Consider the following 21983-nt stretch of genomic DNA (forward strand, 5'->3'; position numbering starts at 1 on the left):
CTCTGCCAGTTCATACTTCATTTGTCTTAGACCAATTACCTTAGTACAATGAAAATAATAGTTATATTGTATGGTAATTATGAGACTGAAATAAATAATACTTGTTGAAAGACTTAACACAGTCTCCAGCACATGGCAACTGTTCAGTATATGGAAGCCATAATTTCTGTTAATGAGCACCCCGCCACCCTAATTCTATAAATAAGAAAACGAAGGCTTATAGTGACTGCTAAGTTGAGTTCTTCCAGCTAGTTGGTGGACTATAAGTGAGATAACCCAAACCTGGGCTAGTCTTCTTTCAAGCAATTTTACCTGCTTTAACCTGTACAACTGTGTTGTACATCTGAATTTTTATATACTGGTTTGCTCCTGAAGGAGCAAGGTTAAGAGCTTTGTCTCATTTTTTGTCTTCAGAATCCAGCATATAATTGGCACTTAAAACCACTAAATTAGTGAATTATGGACTATGTATATGTCAAAATGTGTGTCAGTGGGTGCTGAGAATATATAAAGAAGCTTGTACTGAAGGAAGTAAAACTTATAATGAAACAGAAAATGGTAAATATGCATTAGTTCTGAGGATACAAATGAGCAACCCGGGGAGTGGGAATGTAGTAATGTTCACATCTGGAACATGGTAAAAGCAGTGATGTCAGTAAATCAGAAGGCTGTATTAGAAAGCAGTGTGAAAGAGTACACATACAATGAACCCAAAATAGAAAAATAAAAAAATTTATTTGTCATATGGATGTAATAGGTGATATTTGTCTTTAAAATTTTCTTCACTTTCCGTTTACCTCCAAATGGGCATGGTAACATCAACAAATGGTATGAGGATGATAGGGTGAAGAGATCTGACAGAGGGGAAGAATATGTTTATAATACTGGTTGGAAATTTAGGTCTTACTCCACAGGAGCCACTTTAGGTGTGTGATATTTACAACAGTGTTTAAGGAATCCTGATCATAAAGCTGAATGAGCGACTGAATGAGGAAGTTGGGTACAATAGGGGTTCCTGCTGTATGAAAGCACAGGGATATGACGCTTTGGTGTAGGTTTTATGGATCATTTTTAAAAATGATTTTTATTCGAGTAAGTGGGCAGGCAAAAAAAAAAAAAATCTTTCAAGAGTTCAAAGCTTGGGCACCAAAACAATGTTAGTATTTATGACACTGATGAAGTGAAGAGTTTGGAGAGGAGAGATTGGGAGGGAAGATAATGAAGTCAAGTTTTCAGTTTTGTGTTTCAGATGTTGGAAGGTAAACAGGGAGACACCTTAGATAACTGTAGGTACAGGACTGAAGAAAACATAAACTTGCTAAAGCTGATTTATAAAAACATTCATACATCTAAGTGAAGCTATTCAAAACAAGCCTCAAGCTTGAGATAATTATGGTGGACAGAAATAACACCATTTCCACTCTTTCATTTCATACTGACAAGATAAAATTGTTGCGATCTTAGTAAACAGAAAAGGGCAAATAAAACTCTAATAAATTCATAATTTTTTTAGCTCGTAGCTATTGCTCACAGATGACTTAGAATTACAGATAATTAAAACAAAACAAAAAATAAAACCGCTCTTTATATTTGCTACCAATCAATTATCCATTTATAGGCAGGGTATGGCAAATACCAAGTAAAGCAGATTTATAGTTAAGAAAATGGCAGATAAGAGATTACAATTTTCACTTTGCATTTTAGTAGAGAAATGCAGACTAAACTTAAGCTTGTCAAGTTTGTGCATGTTTAGCTAAGAACTCTGAAATAGTATGCCAACTGCAACAGAATTTTATAGGAAAACTTTTAAAGAAAGTTTAGATTTTTATACATTGGTATTTGTCATTATTTTAATTTTTTTTAAAGACTGTATTTATTTGAGAGAGAGAAAGAGAGAGAGAGAGAGAGCACGAGCAGTGGGGAGAGGCAGACGGAGAGGAAGAAGCAGACTCCTCACTGAGCAGAGAGCCCGACATGGGGCTCAATCTCAGGACCTTGGTATCATGACCTGAGCAGAAGGCAGATGATAAACTGAGCCATGCAAGATCCTCATCCTTATTTTAACTGTGAATATGTCACAGCATGAAAAAAATAACAAGTGTAGAAGAGGGGCCAATAAAAATGAAACCAGTAATTTACCTATTTCTCTCTCTCCATATCCACACATTCTAGAAACCTACCTGGTTGGCTAGATTAATTTACAAAGTACTCATACAAAAAAACAAAATAGTCCTTTTTTATCCTTTAAGAATAAGTGAACATGTTTACTATCAAGCACAATCACTTTGAAGTTGTCATTACAAAGCAACAAATTCCGTTTAAATATTTCTACTTTCAGTGTATGTTTCACATCCCCATCTAATTTTACAATGAGTAATATGCACCGTATATATTATTTATAGTAGTTAGTATAAGAATGATTTTAACAATTTGTTACTTTTAGACTAAGTACAGACTTGTTTATACCTTAAGGTTTATTTTGCATTGGTTACATTTAAAAGTAATGATTCATTATGATATATAATAGGGCATATCTTGTCACATAATATATATAATATGACACATATGGTCACATATATGTCTATGACATGGCACATATGGTCATATATCCTCCTGTAATTTATGAATATATTATTGCAAATACTTATTTTGTAATGATCAATACATAAAAAAACCCCTCAAAACAATGGAATATAGAAAAATAGCCACATGGCTCTTGTCTATACCGTTCTTTTTGACTACTGCTAAGGGAGTTATATATGAACTTTGAATTTTAGAGCAGTTCTTAGGTTTATTGTGCATAAACAGGACTTAGAACTTGAAAAAAAAGAAACAATCATGGGCCCTCTTCTTAGACATTCTGGTTCATTAGGTCTGTAGGCCACTCAGAGAGGCAATGTTTTTGGAAATCTAAGTCCAGAAGTTTAAGAAAAAAAAAAAAAAAAAGTAGAGAGTCCAACAAAGCCATTGCCCCAGTACCCATTCTCTGACACTGTCAATAGTACTGATTTTTGATGGAGTATCAAACTCTCCCTTACCCAATTCTTATATTTGGAAAAGCTTGCCTCATTATTATACTGCAGAAGAGGCCTCTGCTCTGGTTGGCTTAAATCCTGAAATAATCATTGGTTTAGGAATGGGTTTGCAATCTAAGTCCTTTCTCTTCTCTGAAAGTGAATGAGGTAGAGTAAGTTCCTCCTGGCTAAGGGGAGTGACTGAACACTGCTGAGAAAAACCAGGTCCCTGAAGACTTCACGGAGCTTCTGAATCAAGCAATCCTGAAGCATGCTTATCTTCAGGCTTCTCCCTAAGAGGATTTACACTTAATTGTGCTAGTCTGAGTTGGTTTTTCTGGTACTTGCAACATATTGAGCTGTGACACAGAAGCGCCTTAGATACAGATTCCCAGATGGGGTGATCTGCTTTGATAATGGCTTTACTGTCCACCAGTATTTTTACTTCACCTTTCTATACTACTTGAAATGCCATTTTGGAAAAAAGGACTTGCTTTTTAAAATGTATATTCTTCCCTGAGGGGATTATAGAGCCAGTAGATGCTTACCTTTGGTATGAATGTTCCCATGCAAATAGTCTTTCTCTTAATTCCAATAAGGTCTATACTTTGTATATGGGAGCTATGATGTGCCAGATAGGGAGGCAAGAGTCAAAGGGAGAGTGTGACTTTAGACAATATGGGCAGTGAGGTTCTACAGAACAGTGCATGGGGCAGCGAGAAGGCAGCAAAGAATTTTCTCAAAGTGGGATCAAAAAGGGACAAAGAAAGGACAAATGTAAAGAAATCAATTTGTTTCTATTTTTTTCCTTCTATGTCCCTCCAGCTTTGGCCCAGGGTCATGAGTCCTTGCTGCTGCCAGGGGAATTTGTTTCCAGATCCCTAATACCAGCAACATTATAGGTTAAACAGGTTTTTATAGGCTAGTTTAGAAACTCAACCACCAACTTATAAGAACTAACCCTGTCTTAAAAACATCAGCCATTCCTACTGCTATGGAATACAGACCACAGGACCTCCTTAACTACACACTCCATTTGTGAGGCTTACTCAAGTCACACTTCAGAGTTCATGGCTCCTTCTAAGCTCCCTAGTGCCACCATGTTCCCCTCTGCCTGCCCTCACTTAAATGGCACTCCTTTTAGAAAACATTCCAAGGTCCAGCTGGAATAATTACTTCCTTTTCATAAAGTAGGTTTTATCTTTACTATGACATTTTGTTTGGCAATGTCAAGTGTCACACTTATAAAATTTCTGCTTGCTTGTAAAATTCTAAACAACTTTGAAATCAGAACAGTAATTTATTAATATTGTACCCTATAATTATTTATATGGTATTTAATAGATGTGTGCTGAGTATTAAATAAATTTTAAGTAAAATATTAAATTCCATGAATGAAACCGAATTCTTAAAAAAGCAACCTTCAAACTTTTGGAGTATAGCTTGCCAATAAATTGTAAAATCTTATAAACATTTAAGAGATTTAAATGAGCAAATATACTATGAGGGTCTAAGGAAATCAGTATTTCAATTTTCTTTTTTTTTAAAGATTTTATTTATTTATTTGACAGACAGAGATCACAAGTAGGCAGAGAGGCAGGCAGAGAGAGAGGGGGAAGCAGGCTCCCCGCTAAGCAGAGAGCCAGATGTGGGACTCAATCCCAGGACCCTGGGATCATGACCTGAGCCGAAGGCAGAGGCTTTAACCCACTGAGCCACCCAGGTGCCCCAGTATTTCAAGTTTTATGGCATGCTTACAATCTTAAGTAAAAGTGATGACAGGGTTAATTTAGCTTTTAAGTTAAATTAGAATTAGCATTTGCTGTTTCATGTAGTGATACGTTTATTAAAATTCATACACTACTCAAATGTGGGGTCCCTATTTCCTTTAAGCATGTAATGCAATTACACTTTTTTAATATTAATTTTGCTTCCTCCTTGGAAGGAAACGTGCTTATCTGTAAATTATATTCAAATTTGATTATGTCAATTTGCAGATGGCTTAATAAAGAAAAACAACTACATGCCAACTTTAATCTGACTCTTTGGGGCTTTTTGTAATTTCACTTAGGAAATAACACTTCCAGGGATGACTGGGTGGCTCAGTCGGTTAAGTGACTCCCTTCGGCTTGGGTCATGATCCAGTCCCACACTGGCCTCCTTGCTCAGCTGACAGCCTGCTTCTCCCTCTGCCTGCTGTTCCCCCTGCTTGTGCTCTGACAAATAAATGAAATCTTAAAAAAAGAAAGGAAAGAGAAGAAAAAAATACTTTCATACTTAACAAAACGAAAGAAAAAATTATATTGAAAAATGTTTTATTCTTAATAGCTGTAATAGCATGAGAGTACAATAAAACAGATGAATGACTGATTTCCTGGTGGGAAAAGAAAATACAAGATGCTTAAATGAAAACCACCCAGCTTAAAAGCACTCAAGATCAAGAAGGTTGACAGAAAAAAAGGGGAATCAGATGAAATGTTTATAGAAAGTAGGTTTTTGAGTTGGATAAAAATGACTTCTTTACAAAAGATACAGTGAATACTGGCAACTTTCTGCTTCATCTCACTGCTGTTTACCCTCTACCAGAAAGCCTTCTCTGAAACTTTTTGGCCAGGTAGGTGAACTTCTGCTAGGCTTCCATGACTATTATCATATTTACAACACTACCTTATAATTATGATCATTACTAGTATTGTGAAAGCCTCCTTCATGCTCTCTGCTTCTACCCGTGTCCCATTCTAGCCAAAATGACCTTGTGTCTGATCCTGTGACTACTCTGGTAAAAATCCTCTACTGGTTTCTCATTTTACATGGAATAAAAAAGTTACAGTGTGGCCTATAATGCTCTATGTGACCTTCATACCATTCATAGATCTTCTTCAAAATTAACTACTTGACTTCATCTACTATTTTCCCCATTGCTCACACAACCCCATATTGGCCTCCTTATTCATTAAATTTAACAAGCATGTTCCTACCTCTGGGCCTTTGCACTCATTACGTCTTAGAACACTATTCTCATATTCATCTCCTTTGGGTCTCTGACTGTCACCTCACTGTCCTATATGAGATGGCACTAGCTTTATCTACTCCCAAGAGTACTTATTCCTTTTACCCAGTTTTATTTATTCTCCACTGTACTTATCACTATTGTATGATATACTAATGTATTTATTTGCAGTATCTTTTTCTACTGGATATAAAAGCCAGAGGCAAGAACTTTTCATTCAGTGTTATATATCCTGAGTGCCTGGCACACAGTTTAATAAATTCTTGTCAAATGAATGAATCATCTGTTAAATATATAGCTCATACTTAAAAAGATTTTGAATTCTGAGATACTGTGTAGTTACTAATCTTTGGAACACAGTAAATACTGAATAAATGTTTTTGAGTTACGAAGATAAACACCGTCAAATCTTGCACTGCAAATACATAAAAATGAGAAAGATAAAAATAAGTATCCACAGAATTACATCTTTGCACATACCTGTTTAAATTCTGAATCTTTTCCCAACATAACTTGAAGACTGTAAATAACTGGATCACCTTTCATTGGCTGTAAACATTCCCATGTAATTTCACAAATGTGGTCATTTATTTTCTCTATTTTGGGGGCTGTAGAGAACAAATACAAATATTGATTTTTAACTTGGCACATCACATAGACCCTTGTTTCAACAGACCTTTAAAACTCAGTTAAATACCTGGATTTTTGAGTTTTGCAGAGACATGATTAATGGTTTTCTCTTCCTATCTATAGACCATATAATCTACAGGTGCTACAATGGCCAGATTGACTAAAAGATCTGCCAAAATAAGCACTGTTTTCATTGAGTTAGAAAGCCAAAAGGAGTTATCTCAGTTCTAAAACAACATTAATGGTGCTTCTAAGAGTATACCTAAAATACGAAATTTTGTAATTTAAGAAATCTCTTAAAATTGAAAAAGAAGTTGAAAAATACCCCTTGTTGCTTGATATAAAACTGCTTCACTCAATAGTGGGGTACAAAGGGTTAAAATCAGCAATAATCATAAGGCTAAGAGACATAACTGGATGATAAAACAGAAACAGGACTCAGTAAAACTCCATCAACATTATTAGAAAAGTATTCAAGAACAGTCCTGCTAACTGTGGATCTGCTTAACAAATGACACATTTTAAGTACACAATCCAGGACACTGTACTAAATAGAAGTCTCTTTGATTTGTCTTCATGTGAGGATGTCAGTGATTTTGGCTAAATATACAAATACCAATCCTTGCCAGGGTCATTTTAAAATAAGAACTCCCTTGGGACGCCTGGGTGGCTCAGTTGGTTAAGCAGCTGCCTTCGGCTCAGGTCATGATCCCAGGGTCCTGGGATCGAGTTCCACATCAGGCTCCTTGCTCGGCAGGGAGCCTGCTTCTCCCTCTGCCTCTGCCTGCCTCTTTGTCTGCCTGTGCTCGCTCGCTCTCTCTCCCTCTGTCTCTGGTAAATAAATAAATAAAATCTTTAAAGAATAAATAAATAAATAAAATAAGAACCCCTCTAAAATTAATTTTAAAGATATCTGTATATACAAATGTGTGAATGTGTGTGCAAATTTGATTAAAAAATTCAAGTTAACTAAGAAAGTATTTATGTTTTCCTTAACAGGCGACCTGGCATTCTCCCTGAAATCTGAATGAATGAAATATTAACAACTCAAAACAATTCAAGTTTATGATTTTATTCTTTAAGTAACAATAGGAGAAACTGCAAGTGACCCTATTAGAAAACCAGCATCATCTATTCAAATTAGTATTTTTATGTTCGATTAAAAAGATTAGTGACAAAATCCAGTACTTGTCTGAGTATCAATGAGCTAGATAAAATAGCTTTTATTATTGAGTGAAACTCTCAGTAGATGGGTTTGTCTATATAATTTCTTTTTTATAATTTAAATGTACACATATTGGATGATAAATTACAATAACAGCACATAAAGCTATTTATGAAGATGCACTTAAAATTAATTTATTATTAAAGAACATAATTTAAGGATGTATAACTTACCTTTCAAGGCAGCTGGGACAGATTTTGTAGTAGTAAAAACATATTCTTGGGAGAGAGGACCTTCCCCTGCTTCATTACAAGCTTGAATACAGAATTTGTAGGATGTTGACTCATTAAGTCTTTGTACTTTGTATGTATGACATGGACCTCTGTATAAGGATACAAACCTAAAATGGAAATGACTCTTGTTAAAAAAAAACCCCTTAACTATCTTATGAAAAATATTCAAAACTATTTAAAAAGTAGAGTTTGGACATTATTTAGCAATATAAGTTATTTGTAGAATTCAATGCCAGGAATGCTTTGTCACTCCAAATAAGTCTATTTTTTTATGAGATGATGAAAATCACAGGCCTGGTAAATTTCCTAATTTGTCATGGTTTTCTGAAAAATTACTGCTGAATTTTGTGTCCGATCATAGTAACTTTTCATGCTTTTGGTAAAGCTTTGTTTCGGATTGCTATCTTTTAATGTTCAGACATTTTTAAAGATACTCAGAATACCACAATTTTCATTAGTCTTAGGCATACAATTTGTTATATTTAAAAAAAGAGAACCCTCAATTTCTAGGCATAATTGCAGCTGATTTGTTGATGTCTTCTCGAGATTTACACAGCATTTATGAAAGAATGTATAATTTGCCATCAATTATCCACCTGAACTGTTCAATGGAAAGTCTGACTTCATATATGTTACCTATAAGTCCAACTGTTCCCCAATACTTTTGATTGGCTATTTTAAAGTTTTTGGAAATTGGGGAATGAGTAATGGAATGAATGCTCACATAGTTCTAATAGTCTGAAAACTATAGTCAGGTTAAAAATGAAAAAAATAGTTAATGACCTGCAGTAACAATATTTCCAAGAAGCAGTAATTAGATAAGCCTTGCATTTTTAATCTCTCCATTTTTTTTTTTTTTAAAGAATAGGAGGAAAAAACAACGACTACTGAAAAAGCTAAATAATGACAAAACCTGTGGTCAAGAACAGCTGAAATAGTATTAAGATATTGGGTGGCTCAGTGGGTTAAAGCCTCTGCCTTTGGCTCAGGTCAGGATCCCAGGATCCTGGGATCGAATCCTGTTTTGGGCTCTCTGCTCAGCAGGGAGCCTGCTTCCTCTCTCTCTCTCTGCCTGCCTCTCAGCCTACTTGTGATCTCTGTCAAATAAATAAATAAAATCTTAAAAAAAATAGAATTAAGATTCTATCCCACAGCAAATGTAAATAGTTGTGAAAAATCAAAGGGAAAGAGATTAACTACAGGTATTATTACCTTGATTTATTAACTTTCGACAGCAAACATAATATCATAGGTTTTAATTTCTTTATTTTCCACAGCCAGTAACTTACCATTCTCTAGGTGACAGCTAAACACTAATTAAGCTTAATGTTCAGGCCTATTAATATAATCTATATTTAATGGAATCTTTATTCTATTACACTTCAGTCAAACATGAATTAGACCCATTTTTAGTAAACCTTCTTGCAATACCCCAAACGTAAATGCTTCAAAGGGTATGAAAATAATTTATAGAATTCACTCACTCAATGATAATAACATGTATTTTTTTTTAAAAAAGATTTTATTTATTTATTTGACAGAGAGAGATCACAAGTAGGCAGAGAGGCAGGCAGAGAGAGAGAGGAGGAAGCAGGCTCCCTGCTGAGCAGAGAGCCCGATGCGGGGCTCGATCCCAGGACCCTGAGATCATGACCTGAGCTGAAGGCAGCGGCTTAACCCACTGAGCCACCCAGGCGCCCCGATAATAACATGTATTAAAGATAAATGGCTATACCAAAAATCTGTAGCAAGGCAAAGAATCTCCTTCTAGAAATAAGACTTTACAAAGTGAACATAAAATTCTGCCAACGGCAAAGGCTAATATTCATGGAGGCACAGATTTCAGAAAATGATCAATATTGTTTGCTCTGAATAATGCTCTTACTGGTGATATAGTATGCTTAATTTCGTATGTTATTTTAAATATGTAAGTACCTCTGAGAGTACTTATATACAAGTACCATGAATATTTTCATTACTGAATATTTGGCTAACATGCAAACACAGCACAAAAAACAAAGTGGGAAAACTTAGGGAAGAACTGCTAATAGCATTCTGAATCCGTAAGATACACAATTGTTTCTCATAAGCCGAATGAAAAGTAGAAAATAAAATTTGAATTCTTAAACTATTAGAAGAATAACACCCGTGGAGGGCATATGACATTGTTTACATGGGATATAATGTCAGTAAACGGCCTCAGATTTGCATCTGAATAACTTATATTACACAAATTTTGATTTAAAATAAAAAATGATTTAGTGGGATAATATATGGCATGGATGTAATGAAAATGTAAAAGATGGCAGCAAGGACAAGAACCCAAGCAGCAAGGGGACAGGCTAATAATCAGAGAGTAAATAAACAAGATGTGACAGTGAGGAACTGAACTGTATTTACTGTGTGCAGGCCCTGTGACAGGGTGTGGTGGAAACTGAGACATAATCCCTACCCTCAAGGATCTCAGAGGCCTTAAACCAATCAACCATTTACTAACAAAAGTGCCTCTGTGGGAAATAAAGGCTGAAGAACTTTGTTGTAGCAAAGATTATGTTTCTTTTACCTGCATGAAGAGAGTAAATGGGTTAGAGAAGAGAGCCAAAGAATAGCCCACTTAATTTTTCTCTTGGCATCCCACTTACAAGTTATGAACAGGAAATTGTCGCTATATCTTCTGGTGTTTTGAAAACAGCACATTTAAAATTATTTCTTATCAGAATTCTAATCTTGTTTTTGAAATCCAATTTTATTTACTTCTACTGTTAAAACTGATATGCCTAAGAAACTATATAAAGAAGCAATTAAGAACACCTACCTTCCATTCTTATCCTCCATCTGAAGGTGGTACTGAACAGAATCTGTTGACAGTGTTTTTGGGGTTCCTTCTCCCCATTTCAGCTTAAGGTTCTGGTGGCTGAAGGCAACACATTCCAGACGAGGTGGATCAGGAGGGAGGGGCTTAGTTTTTAATTTTATCATGTGGCTGAAAGGACCAGCTCCAAGGCTATTCAAGGCTTGAATTCGTATTCTAAGTGCCACATTAAGAAAAAAAAAATCAATTTATGATTATTCTATTTAAAGTTTCTCTCTGGATTAGGCAAAAATTAACATAGTTTGTAGAGTATACCTGTATGTTGTATCTGGTTGCAAATTGTCTATAATATAGCTTGTAACCTTTCCAACTGCTAAGGGCTGTTTATCTCCCAAGTCTATGCTGTAGGCAAGGATTTCTGAACCATGGTCACAAGGCTTTTCCCAGCTTATTGCAAGGCATGTAGAAGATGAATAATGGGGATTTTCTATATCATCATCATTTATTTCTTGAAGACAAGTCACAATAGCAGGAACTGATGGTGGAGTCACACAGGCTACCACATCACTGAAAGGCCCTGCACCCACAATACTCAGAGCCTACAAATAAACAGAGCCCATAAATTAACAAAAACATGACCAACCAAATGCTCACATAACACAAAACTCCGGCTAGAGCAGAAAGGCCCTGACCACCTTTACCTGGACTCTGCAATAATAGGTAGTTGCTGGTGAAAGTCCTTTTAATTCATAACTGAGACCGGGCCCACAGTAACACATCTGCATACTTCCTTCCATGCCTCCCCACTCCAATCGATATTCAGTGACATCAGTTCCATTACTCAAAGGGACCTTTAAATTAAGAAAGGGAAAGGGTCTTAAGTCTTGACATTGATTAAATGGGTTTTGGGCAAAAATGTTCTTTGCCTGAGCATATAAAAAACCGAACTGCTTTTGAATTTCTTTAAAATGTTTAAGTAGAATTAAAACTGTTCAATATTACATTTTTATTCATTAAGGTAACCTGAATGTAAGATTGGCCAAAAAATATTAATATATATTGGCCAACAAAATAAAACTGTTTTCAATTAAAAGTCAAAATATGGCTGAATCACTTCAGAAAGAGAATTTTAATGTAAATATTCTTCAAAATAATCCTATCAAGTAATATAAATGTTAAATCATGTAAGGACATTTTCTTTGTTAAATTTCAAAGGAAACTGAAAATGTAATTATCATTACTGATAATTACTATATACAATAAACAAGTGGAGATAATAAATATAAGAGAAATAGTATTATACTGATACCTACAAATGTTTGTTCTTAACATTAAACTTACCAGTGGCTAAATATCTCAGTAATGAGACACAGCCTTTGAAAAAAATACGAAGCACATCATGAACAAGAAACTATATACTTGTAATGCATATATACCTTACTTAAATGCTTTGAAGAGAAAAAAAAATCCACTTTTACCACATGAATTTTACAGGACTTAACTGTTTGCATAATTTAGGAAATGAAGAGGATCTCTATTCTTTTATATGAACTATTCTAATCATTTAAAGTAAGTCAATGGGAATTACAATACCTCCCAATTTACTTGGGCACAAGTTGCAGATCTGCATGTAACCTGAGGAGGCTTGCATTGATCTGGTGGTCCAGGGGCTGTAGTAATATCACACTTTTCTGAAAATGGTCCAAACTAGAAAAAAAAATATAGCCAGTGTTTTCATTTTTTACACACTGATTGCATAGCTCTCCATAAATATTCATAAAAATAATTAAGTACATTATCCATCTTCTTTAAGACCAACTGGTCATAACTCCAAAAGCACTGACAGAAAAGAAAAATATTTAATGATCATGGAAGTCACTGTGGGGTGTTTTAAAGTTTTGATATTTTCTGTGTTTTCTTCTGCTCTTTTTCCTTCATGAACTGTTTCTGTAAGAAGGGCTGGGAATCAGGGAATGTGGAATGAGTCAGAAGAAATTATATGAGTAAAGACAAGGATGCCAATTAAAGGTACGGGAGGTGGTAGGCATAAATTATATCTTAAAATTTAGAAGAGTTTTTTTTTTTTTAAGATTTTATTTATTAGAGAGAGAGAGAGAGAGAGATAACACATAGGAGTGCAGCAGGGGGAAAGGCAGAGGGAGAGAAGGAGGTAGGCTCTCCGCTAAGCAGGGAGCCGGAAGTGTGGCTTGGTCCCAGGACCCTGGGATCATGACCTGAGCCAAAGGCAGATGCTTAAACAACTGTGCCACCCAGGTGCCCCAAAATTTAGAACAGTTTTAAAAAGAGTCTAAAATATATGTTCTCTGGAAATGCAGAAAGCAAGTATTAATTTGACAAATTATCAGAATCCTGAAAATACAGATTAAGTACACTAGTATTAAAGATGCTATCCCAGTGTACTGCAGCCTTGTTGAGGTTGACAAGATGTTGACTTCAGACAGGAAACAATGACTTACGTTAGAACTGCCAACAAAGTATTGACATAAGAAATTTTAAATTAAGTTTACAGATACAAATACTGAAATCAGTTGGAGAATGGGACTAAAATATAGTTCACTAAAATATGAAATAATGGGAGAAATAATGTCAGTTTAATTTTGTGGAACTGTAATTACAGAATAAGAAAACAGAATGTTACTCAATTGAGATAAACTACTGCTTTGTCCTTAGAGAACCTGCTTTAATGTAGAGATATGTCCTGGTTGAGTGGAAAGGGCTTTGGCTCTGGAGTCTGATAGCCGCGAGTCTGTGGCTTATTTCTGTCACTTCTTATTTGTATAACTGTGGGCAAGGTATTTAGCTTTTCTGAGCCCTAACCTCCTTAGCTGTAAAATGTAGATATAACCTATTTTGTCCATTTTATGGACTTGTACAAATACATAGCTAATACTTTTTAAAAAGCCTCGCAAAACAAGAAATGCTTAATGTTTTTTTTTTTCCTTAGGTAAAAATCACCTGAAAGTAAATGCTGATATAATCAGTCTTAAAAAACTTAATTATTATTCTAAGTATTTCATCTTATGGTCTTGTTTCTACTCTTTAACTTACTAAAAGTAAAACCTCCTACTAGCACCACTGGAAAGGCAAACTTCAGCCCAGCTGAAGTCCAGAGTGTCACGAATTATAAGTGGGGTTTGAAAATATGGAGATTCTAGAACAATTAAGTTACTGTATACACTGACCTCTCTCTTCCTTATTGATATAGGCTTATTAAAAACTATAAAATTTGGGGGCACCTGGGTGGCTCAGTTGGTAGAGTGGCCAACTCTTGATTTTGGCTCAGGTCATGAACTCAGGGTCCTGAGATCCAGCTCTGTGCTCAGCAGGCTCTGTTTGTCCTCCCTCTGCCTTCCTCTGCTCTCTATCTTCCTCTACCCAATTCCCCCATGCCCTCTCTCTCTCTCTAAAATAGATAAGTAAATCTTAAAAAAACCAAAACAAAAAATAACTGTAAACTTTGGAATCACATATTGAAAGCAAAATGGCTAACTAATGGGTGCAATCATGTATGTCATATGAAATACCACTGTGATTATAATTCAATCAACAGTCTTCTTACCCCCATTTTGTTAGCTGCGTGCAATCTGAAGCTGTAAGTCTTTCCAGGAAGAAGGTTGCTCACTGTACATTCTACTTCAGAACCTTGGTAAACTTCTCTTGGTTCATCTTTTTCTACAGGAGACATTTCTACACCATAGCAGAAAATGGGTGATCCACCATCGACCAGAGGGGGTCCTAAAGATGGAAAGATTTATGTAGTTTAACAAGAGGAGTATATTTAGTACTAGCTTAATAAAAATTTATTACCAAAACGGAAATTACCCCATCGTAACTGTATTTCTTTTGCTTTGGGTCTACCCTGTAATCTGGGAGGGAGGCATGGGCCAGGAGGCACAGCTGGAGTCTGCACCAGTAAAGATTCAGATACCTGCCAAAACAAAAGCAATAACAAAACAAAAATGCCCCAACCAAATAATCAGACTGCTTTTGTTAAAGGAAAATAACGTGAACATAAAGACTGTGCCAATAATTTGAAATTCTACTTGACTTTCAACTGAAAAGAAATAAAGTTCTAAATAAAATAAAAACCCATTAAATCATTAAAATTCTAACTTTATAGAGATAAAGACACATTCTATGTGACTATTATACACAAAGAAAGTTACCAGAACCCCCCACAAAACTCTTCCTTTTTGTCTTTTCATAATTAAACAACAACAGCAAAACAACCTTCAACAATCCTAACGGAAATTATTTTTGACTCTGTCCAAATGGATTCACAAATCTCTTCTAAAGAAGGAGGTTTTAACATTCTGAAATACTGTTTGCTATGTTTTCAGGAGGTTTAGACTGTTTTGCTTACTTTACAGTATACTGTATTTTTAATCTACATACTAATACGTATATATAATATTTCCTTTATTTAAAAATAATTTAAAAATTATTTAAGATTTTCCAAGTATTTGGCATCTCCAGGTATTTAGTATTACTTTAGTTTCTATACTATCTAAAAATATATGTATTTTTATTTTAAAAGACTTCTCTTAAAAATACTGACACACAGTGCCATATTCCTTATCTGCACTGTATTAGTTTTCTTTCTAAGCATAAAAAATATCTGATCATTACCTTATTCAGAAAGGTATCTTATATAGAATGCTATAATGCTGAATCAGAAAATTAGAGGCTCTTTTGGGGTACAGTGGATTTCCTTTTTTAAATCCAAGAAGATTTTATTAGATAAAATGAAGCAACTGGATCCCAGGGCCTGTGGGCAGGACTTGCTCTCAGTTTCATAATATTCACATTTTCAACACAATACTTATAAATTTATTTTTAAAAAATGTACCTTCAAAAAAAGAGGTAACTTTATTGCATCAAATTCCATTTGAAAAATATTAATATGTGTGCTCCATGAACACATTCTTGGTTAAATTTATTAAAAAAAATCACTCCTATTAAAAAACATACCTCTCCAGAACATTACAAATATCTCATATATAATCAATGGCACACTGAGTCCATTTTGGTTAGTGGATCTCTAATAATAACTAAGAACTTTTCTGCAACAAGTAAATATCAGAATCTGTGTTTAAACAGTAAATTCTATTTTATGGTTTGTCCTGATACACATAATTTATGAAGCAATCACTCTACAATTATTTCTATCTCTGTTAGGTATGGTTATTAAGCATCATCCTAAAATTTATCTTTATAAATTTTTCTGCAACATTTTTGTGTATTTGTTTTTCCAAAACTAAACACTAACCAGTCAATACATATTCACTGAATATGGATTATCAACCAAGTACTATTTTTAGAAATCCTGGTCACTATAAAATTAATCACCTGGGTTACAGAAATTACTTTGGATATATTTCAAATTTTGAGGCAGCATCTGGTGATCCCATCTTATATGACCCAAATTTGAAAAAAAATCTACATGTAAGTATTACCGCACTCTGTCCTCCATCGCTGATGCAGTAAACTCGTAAACGATAGAAACAACCTGGATTCAGTCGATCACAAAGATGTTCTCTAGTAGCTCCACTGTATATCATATCCCATTTATTTCCTGTAAGGTGAAGAATTATGTTCAATCAGCCACAAGGTAATGTTTAATGTTCTGGTATCACAGACACAGCAGTTATCCTAGCTTCACTAAGTTAAGTGTTTATGTAATTTGTCAGAAACTATATAAACTTGTTTCGAATTTCCTGGAGATGATCTAATTTTATTTTACAGCTTCCTAGACAAATCTGTAAGCCTTTGTTGAAATGAAGTATCTCTGTAATTCTATACAAACTTTGGCTTACATTCATAATTTGCTTTTAATTAAGCATTTTAAATGTGTTTAATGGTCCAGTAATGACATTATAACACACAAAGAGCAGAAAGAACAAATAACATAGGAAGTTTAGCCTTAATTAAAAGACATTATTTTGCAGGAAACAGTTCATTGCATAGAAATAAAGACTGTTAAATGTGTCATTCCAAAACAAAGTTCACGAGGCACAGAGAATATTACTAAAACTAGTAGAATGTAAGTTAAATTTTACAAGATAATGTTTCTCTGATATGTCTGGTTATAAATCTAACTGAATAAACCTTCAGAAGACTTTTTAGTTCAGATATACTGGAACTGAGCAAAGCAAACAAATGAGAAAGGAAATAAAATATAAATGTAAATTTAATAATATAGGTGTTCAGCAGTCTTAGAGATTATAACTTAAAGTGGATCATAACAGGCAAAATACTAACTGCTATAAACAAAGGAAAAATAAAAAGTGAAAGAAAAGAGATCATATAAAACGCAAAGTCATGAAGAGCAGAGGCAGACTGATATAAATAGAATAAATCTATTAATTTTTTTTTAAAAAGATTTTATTCATTTGTCAGAGAGAGAGAGAGAGAGAGCACGCACGTGCTGAGAGAGCAATAGGCAAAGGGAGAAGGAGAAGCAGGTTCCCTGCTGAGCAAGGAGTTCAATGCAGGACTCGATCCCAGGACCCTGGGATCATGACCTGAGCTGAAGGCAGATGCTTAACTGACTGAGCCACCCAGGTATCCCTAAATCTATTAATTTTTAATAGTTATTCTTACCATTAGAACCTTCTGCCATCTCCACTACATATTTATTGATGGCTGCACCTCCATTGTCTTTTGGTGGGTCTATCCAAAAAAGTAAAAAGTGGTATTAGGCAAAGTACATATAATTAAACAGTGACAGAAATCCTAATAAACAGAATATCAAACCTCAGACTGTTAAAAAGAATCACCTGTAATGCTTTTTAAATTAGTACCAGCATTTTAAGTAGTGTATAAACAGATGTTCAATAAAATGTTTTATTTTTTTTTTCAAGTTTTATTTATTTAACAATCTCCACACCCAATTGTAGGGCTCGTTTGGGGCTTGAATTCAGGACTGTGTGAGCTCAAGACTTGCATGCTCTTCTGACTGAGCCAGACAGGCACTCCAACAAATGTTTGTTATAAGTGAATAAGTGATTTTCATTTTTCATGAGAGCTAGGATGACCCAAGTAACTTTTTAAGCTATAATTTCAGTAATCATTCATTTCACATAGTGCTACCTCTGCTCGTAGTCTTACTGCAGGTTCCAAGTTCTTCCTATAACAAATATGAACTCTGTATTTGTGTGCGTGCAAAGTTTTCCACAACAAAAGATATCCAAACAATGAATCTCACATTTCCTATTGAACTTGCTTGAGCTAACACATGTACCCAACTATCCCAAGAATTATCTTAATATTCAAATCATTTTAATCAAATATAAAAGTAAGGATGTACAAATATGCATATCTTACCCCAAGTTATTTTAAAACTGTGTGAATGTATCTTTCCTTTAACTGAAGGCTTCACAGGTACTCCTGGTTTATCAGGGCATGTAGTAAATTCTACTACTTCACTTGGATTACTTTTACCTTCTGAGTTGTAAGCAATAACCTGTGACATAAAAAAACCAAAGACTTAAAACAATATTTGATACCTAATGATAATGACTTAATGAACAAAGTGTTGAGAGATAAATAAGCTCAATCAAATTATAAAGGTAAGTTTTCAGACTGTGATGGCTTGGTATGTGAGAACTGCTTGTCTTCAACAGGGACTCAGCATATATGAAGAATATTTAGGTATAATCCCCTGTTAGAGTCAGTTCTGCGAATACAAGTTCACGTCTAAAATTTTGATACTAACAAGAATCATCATAGGAATAAGCTATAATCTGATGATACTTGATAGGCTTTGGGCTTGATTTACTTATTCTTTTACTATTCTTTGAGTTTTAAAAAGATGTCCACAAATTCTTTGAATTTCCTTTATTCATGTGAAGACAAATTCCTCTTACCTTTGAATTGTTCTTAGTAACTTGCTTCCAATATAATGTAACAGAAATGAGTGTGTGTGGCTTCCTTATACAAAAATCCATTTGCTGATGAACTAAAGCTTCTGACCAAAAGTCAGAGAGGAACTGAGGGCTAACAAGCAACTTGAGTGAACTTGGGAGCAAATCCTCCAGCCCCAGTCAAGCCTTCAGATGACTGCAGCCTAGCTGGCATCTTGACTATAACCTCACATAAAACCTTCATGAGACCCACTCAGCTAAGCTGGTCCTGAATTCCTGACCCGCAGACCCAATACTTGTTTTTTTCAAGCTATTAAGTGGCACAGCAATAAACACAATTCATATCTAAGTATTTATCTGACTTTAGAAATTCAATATATATTTTTATCTTATCTTGTCTACTGAACTTAAAGCTCCTGAAGTAAAATATCCAACTTGATATGATTTTCTCTTTTCTAAACCTGCTCCATCTTTGTTCTTTCTCATCAGCAAAAAGTCTACCTAGTTGCTTAAGTCATCTACCTACTTGCTCAAGTCAAAAATCTAAGAAACATCCTTGATTCTTCCTTCTCTAAACCTACAACTTAAATCTGTTAGCAAATCCTGTCAAGTCTACCTCTACTTTTCTGTTTTCTGCTACTACTACCACCTTAGTCAAGGCTTCTTTTATTCTATCTTTTCTGAATGATTACAATATATTACTAACTAGTTTCCTAGCATCTATTCCTTCTCTCAATTCTATTTTCTACACAACTGCCAAAGGGATTTACTTCTTGGCTTAGAACCTTCCAACAGCTTCTCATTTTACTCAAAATAAAATCTAAATTCCCTATGGCCTACAACACCCTATGTGATTTCACCCCTGCCTACCTCCACTTTACAGTCTTTTGCATTAGCAGTTATTTTCCCTGCCCAAAATGTTTTTTGTTCTTGACATGCTCACTTCTTCCGGTTATTCAGATTCAAGTGTCATTTCCAAAAGTACTTCCTTGACTACCCAATCATTCTGTTACCTCACCCTAATTTGATTAATCCACGTAGCACTTATCACCATCTACCATTTGCTTGTTTACTGTCTATTCCCCTAACTAGAGTATTAGTTATTTTCATTACTGTTATATTCTTAGTGTTTAGAACAGTGCTTTATTATAGAATAAATGCTCAATAATTACAGGATGAATGAATGACTCAAGACAAGCTCCATTACGATATGACATGATAATATACACATGGATGTAAATAAATCTACCCCCAAATAAATCATGCAGCTCATGAGAATGCAGTAAAATTCGGTTCAATTGTTCAATTTTGCTCAGGCTTCCTCAGTCCTCCCATGCATGACAATGCATTTTATTTGCTGCTTTATGAACTGGACCACAAAGAGAGTCAAAACACTTCTCAATATGGTACACAGTGTTTACTCAAACCTAGAACTAGAAGAAACTATTAAAGTAAGAAGAGACTCCCTAAAAACGAGAAAGATCCACTAATTATATTTTTAAGACTATATATTTTGGCACGCCTCCTTTTACTTCAGTTAGCCATGAAGGTATTAAAGGTTATAAAGTTATATACTTATCTCCCCACCCCCACAATTTTACAAATAATCAAAAACATTCATTCAGTTCCCCACCATAGAGGGAGCACTGTGCTGGGAACTCTAGGTTAGGTGCACTCTGTATCTTCAACAAGTTTAGAATCTTTATGCAGAAGACAAGCAAGATGTATATGAAAAGATTCAGGCAATAGGAGAAAGATTACTAAGGCATAAAATGGTCTACAAAGGCTTCTGAAAAGGTAAATAGAAGTGATATGAGGTCTTCATGGGCAAGAGCAGTAAAAGGGCAAACCTGGGTAAGAGAGAGAAAAGAAAGCCCTGGGTATAGAGCAGAAATAATAGTAAATAGTGAGCTCTGATCAAGTTAGAATAAATTATCAATCTGGTCAGATAGCCAGTTCAAGTAAGGAGCGAAAGACAGTGCATTTTAAAAACTGAATGTGTCAGAATATAAAAAATCTTATATGAAACTAAGGGATTTTTTTTTTTTAAAGGGAAAGCTGTATTTCGGAAAGATTAATCTAGGTATAAAATGGTAATTAGAAAGTAAGAATAGCTTGATAACAGCACAGAACAGGCTTGGAGATTTAGTATTCTTCGGAACAAAAAATGACAGCTGACAGAAAGCAAAGAGATGATGTATCCAAGGGAGAAAGGGGCATAGTAAGTTAGGACTAAAACTTGGGCACACTTAGATTAGGGCAAAGGAGAAAGGAAGACCTCATAAAATGACACTGGACAAGATGAGGAGGAGGAAGGCAACATGTTTATGTACTGTTACTGACGCTGACATGTAAGTGTATATGTGAATTTTTTTTTTAAAGATTTTATTTATTTGAGAGAGAGACCGTGAGAGAGAGCATGAGTGAGCAGAAGGTCAGACGGAGAAGCAGACTCTCTGTGGAGCTGGGAGCCCTATGTGGGACTTGATCCCGGAACTCCGGGATCATGACCTGAGCCGAAGGCAGTCGTCCAACCAACTGAGCCACCCAGGCGTCCCGTATAAGTGAATTTTAAAGATGGAAGATAGGAGAAGCTGATGGATCCCAGATACTAACTGACTGATTTCTCTCCATCTGAAAAAAAAAAACCCTCAAAAAAAAGTAATAAGCTACAGTGTAGTATTTTAAGGGTTCTCAGCTCAAGGTACTCAGAACTTGATCTTTAGAAGGCTTGCTGCTTAAAAAACTATTTTTCAGGGAACTTTAGGAAGTAAGAAATCGGTCTTCTACTGGCCCGCAGTCATAGTGAGTGGCCACTAGCTTCTGAAGCCTTTAATAGGAAATATTATAATTATTAATAATTATCATTTTAAATTTGGACAACAGGTCTCAGCCAGCTTCTAATGAACGATTTGATAGAGTCAGCATTGTACACTTATTAACCATTCTGAATTTTAACTGATTTTAAGAATTCTGGCTGCTTTCTTATGCTTTAAATTTTAAATTTTAAAGCACTGTGCTCATTTTTCTTTTGTCCTTTAAAGTTTTACATTGTTCCAATTTTGTTTTAGTATTTTGAGTGTCCTAGGATTGTCTGTAGTGTAGAAACTAGAACTCTTGGCATTTGGTAAACTTGGTCATATTACAATTTTATGTTAATTATATCATTATTT

The 21983-nt window shown here is 34.8% G+C and overlaps 1 protein-coding gene across 4 annotated transcripts in view; it reads right to left on the reverse strand.

Annotated features, from left to right (window-relative positions):
* FNDC3A (fibronectin type III domain containing 3A) overlaps positions 1 to 21983 on the reverse strand; it is a 184203-nt gene that overhangs the window by 4230 nt on the left and 157990 nt on the right. For all 4 annotated transcript variants that reach the window (XM_044249716.1, XM_044249714.1, XM_044249715.1 and 1 more), the window contains 11 exons: positions 18272 to 18410; positions 17549 to 17617; positions 16402 to 16520; positions 14768 to 14873; positions 14505 to 14680; positions 12518 to 12631; positions 11626 to 11775; positions 11240 to 11523; positions 10928 to 11140; positions 8053 to 8219; positions 6505 to 6632 (listed from right to left, as the gene is read on the reverse strand). In XM_044249716.1, coding sequence (XP_044105651.1) covers positions 6505 to 6632; positions 8053 to 8219; positions 10928 to 11140; positions 11240 to 11523; positions 11626 to 11775; positions 12518 to 12631; positions 14505 to 14680; positions 14768 to 14873; positions 16402 to 16520; positions 17549 to 17617; positions 18272 to 18410 — 1665 coding nt within the window. The remainder of the gene's footprint in view (positions 1 to 6504; positions 6633 to 8052; positions 8220 to 10927; positions 11141 to 11239; positions 11524 to 11625; positions 11776 to 12517; positions 12632 to 14504; positions 14681 to 14767; positions 14874 to 16401; positions 16521 to 17548; positions 17618 to 18271; positions 18411 to 21983) is intronic.

This window comes from Neovison vison, chromosome 5, assembly GCF_020171115.1.
Source record: "Neovison vison isolate M4711 chromosome 5, ASM_NN_V1, whole genome shotgun sequence".
NCBI lineage: Eukaryota > Metazoa > Chordata > Mammalia > Carnivora > Mustelidae > Neogale > Neogale vison.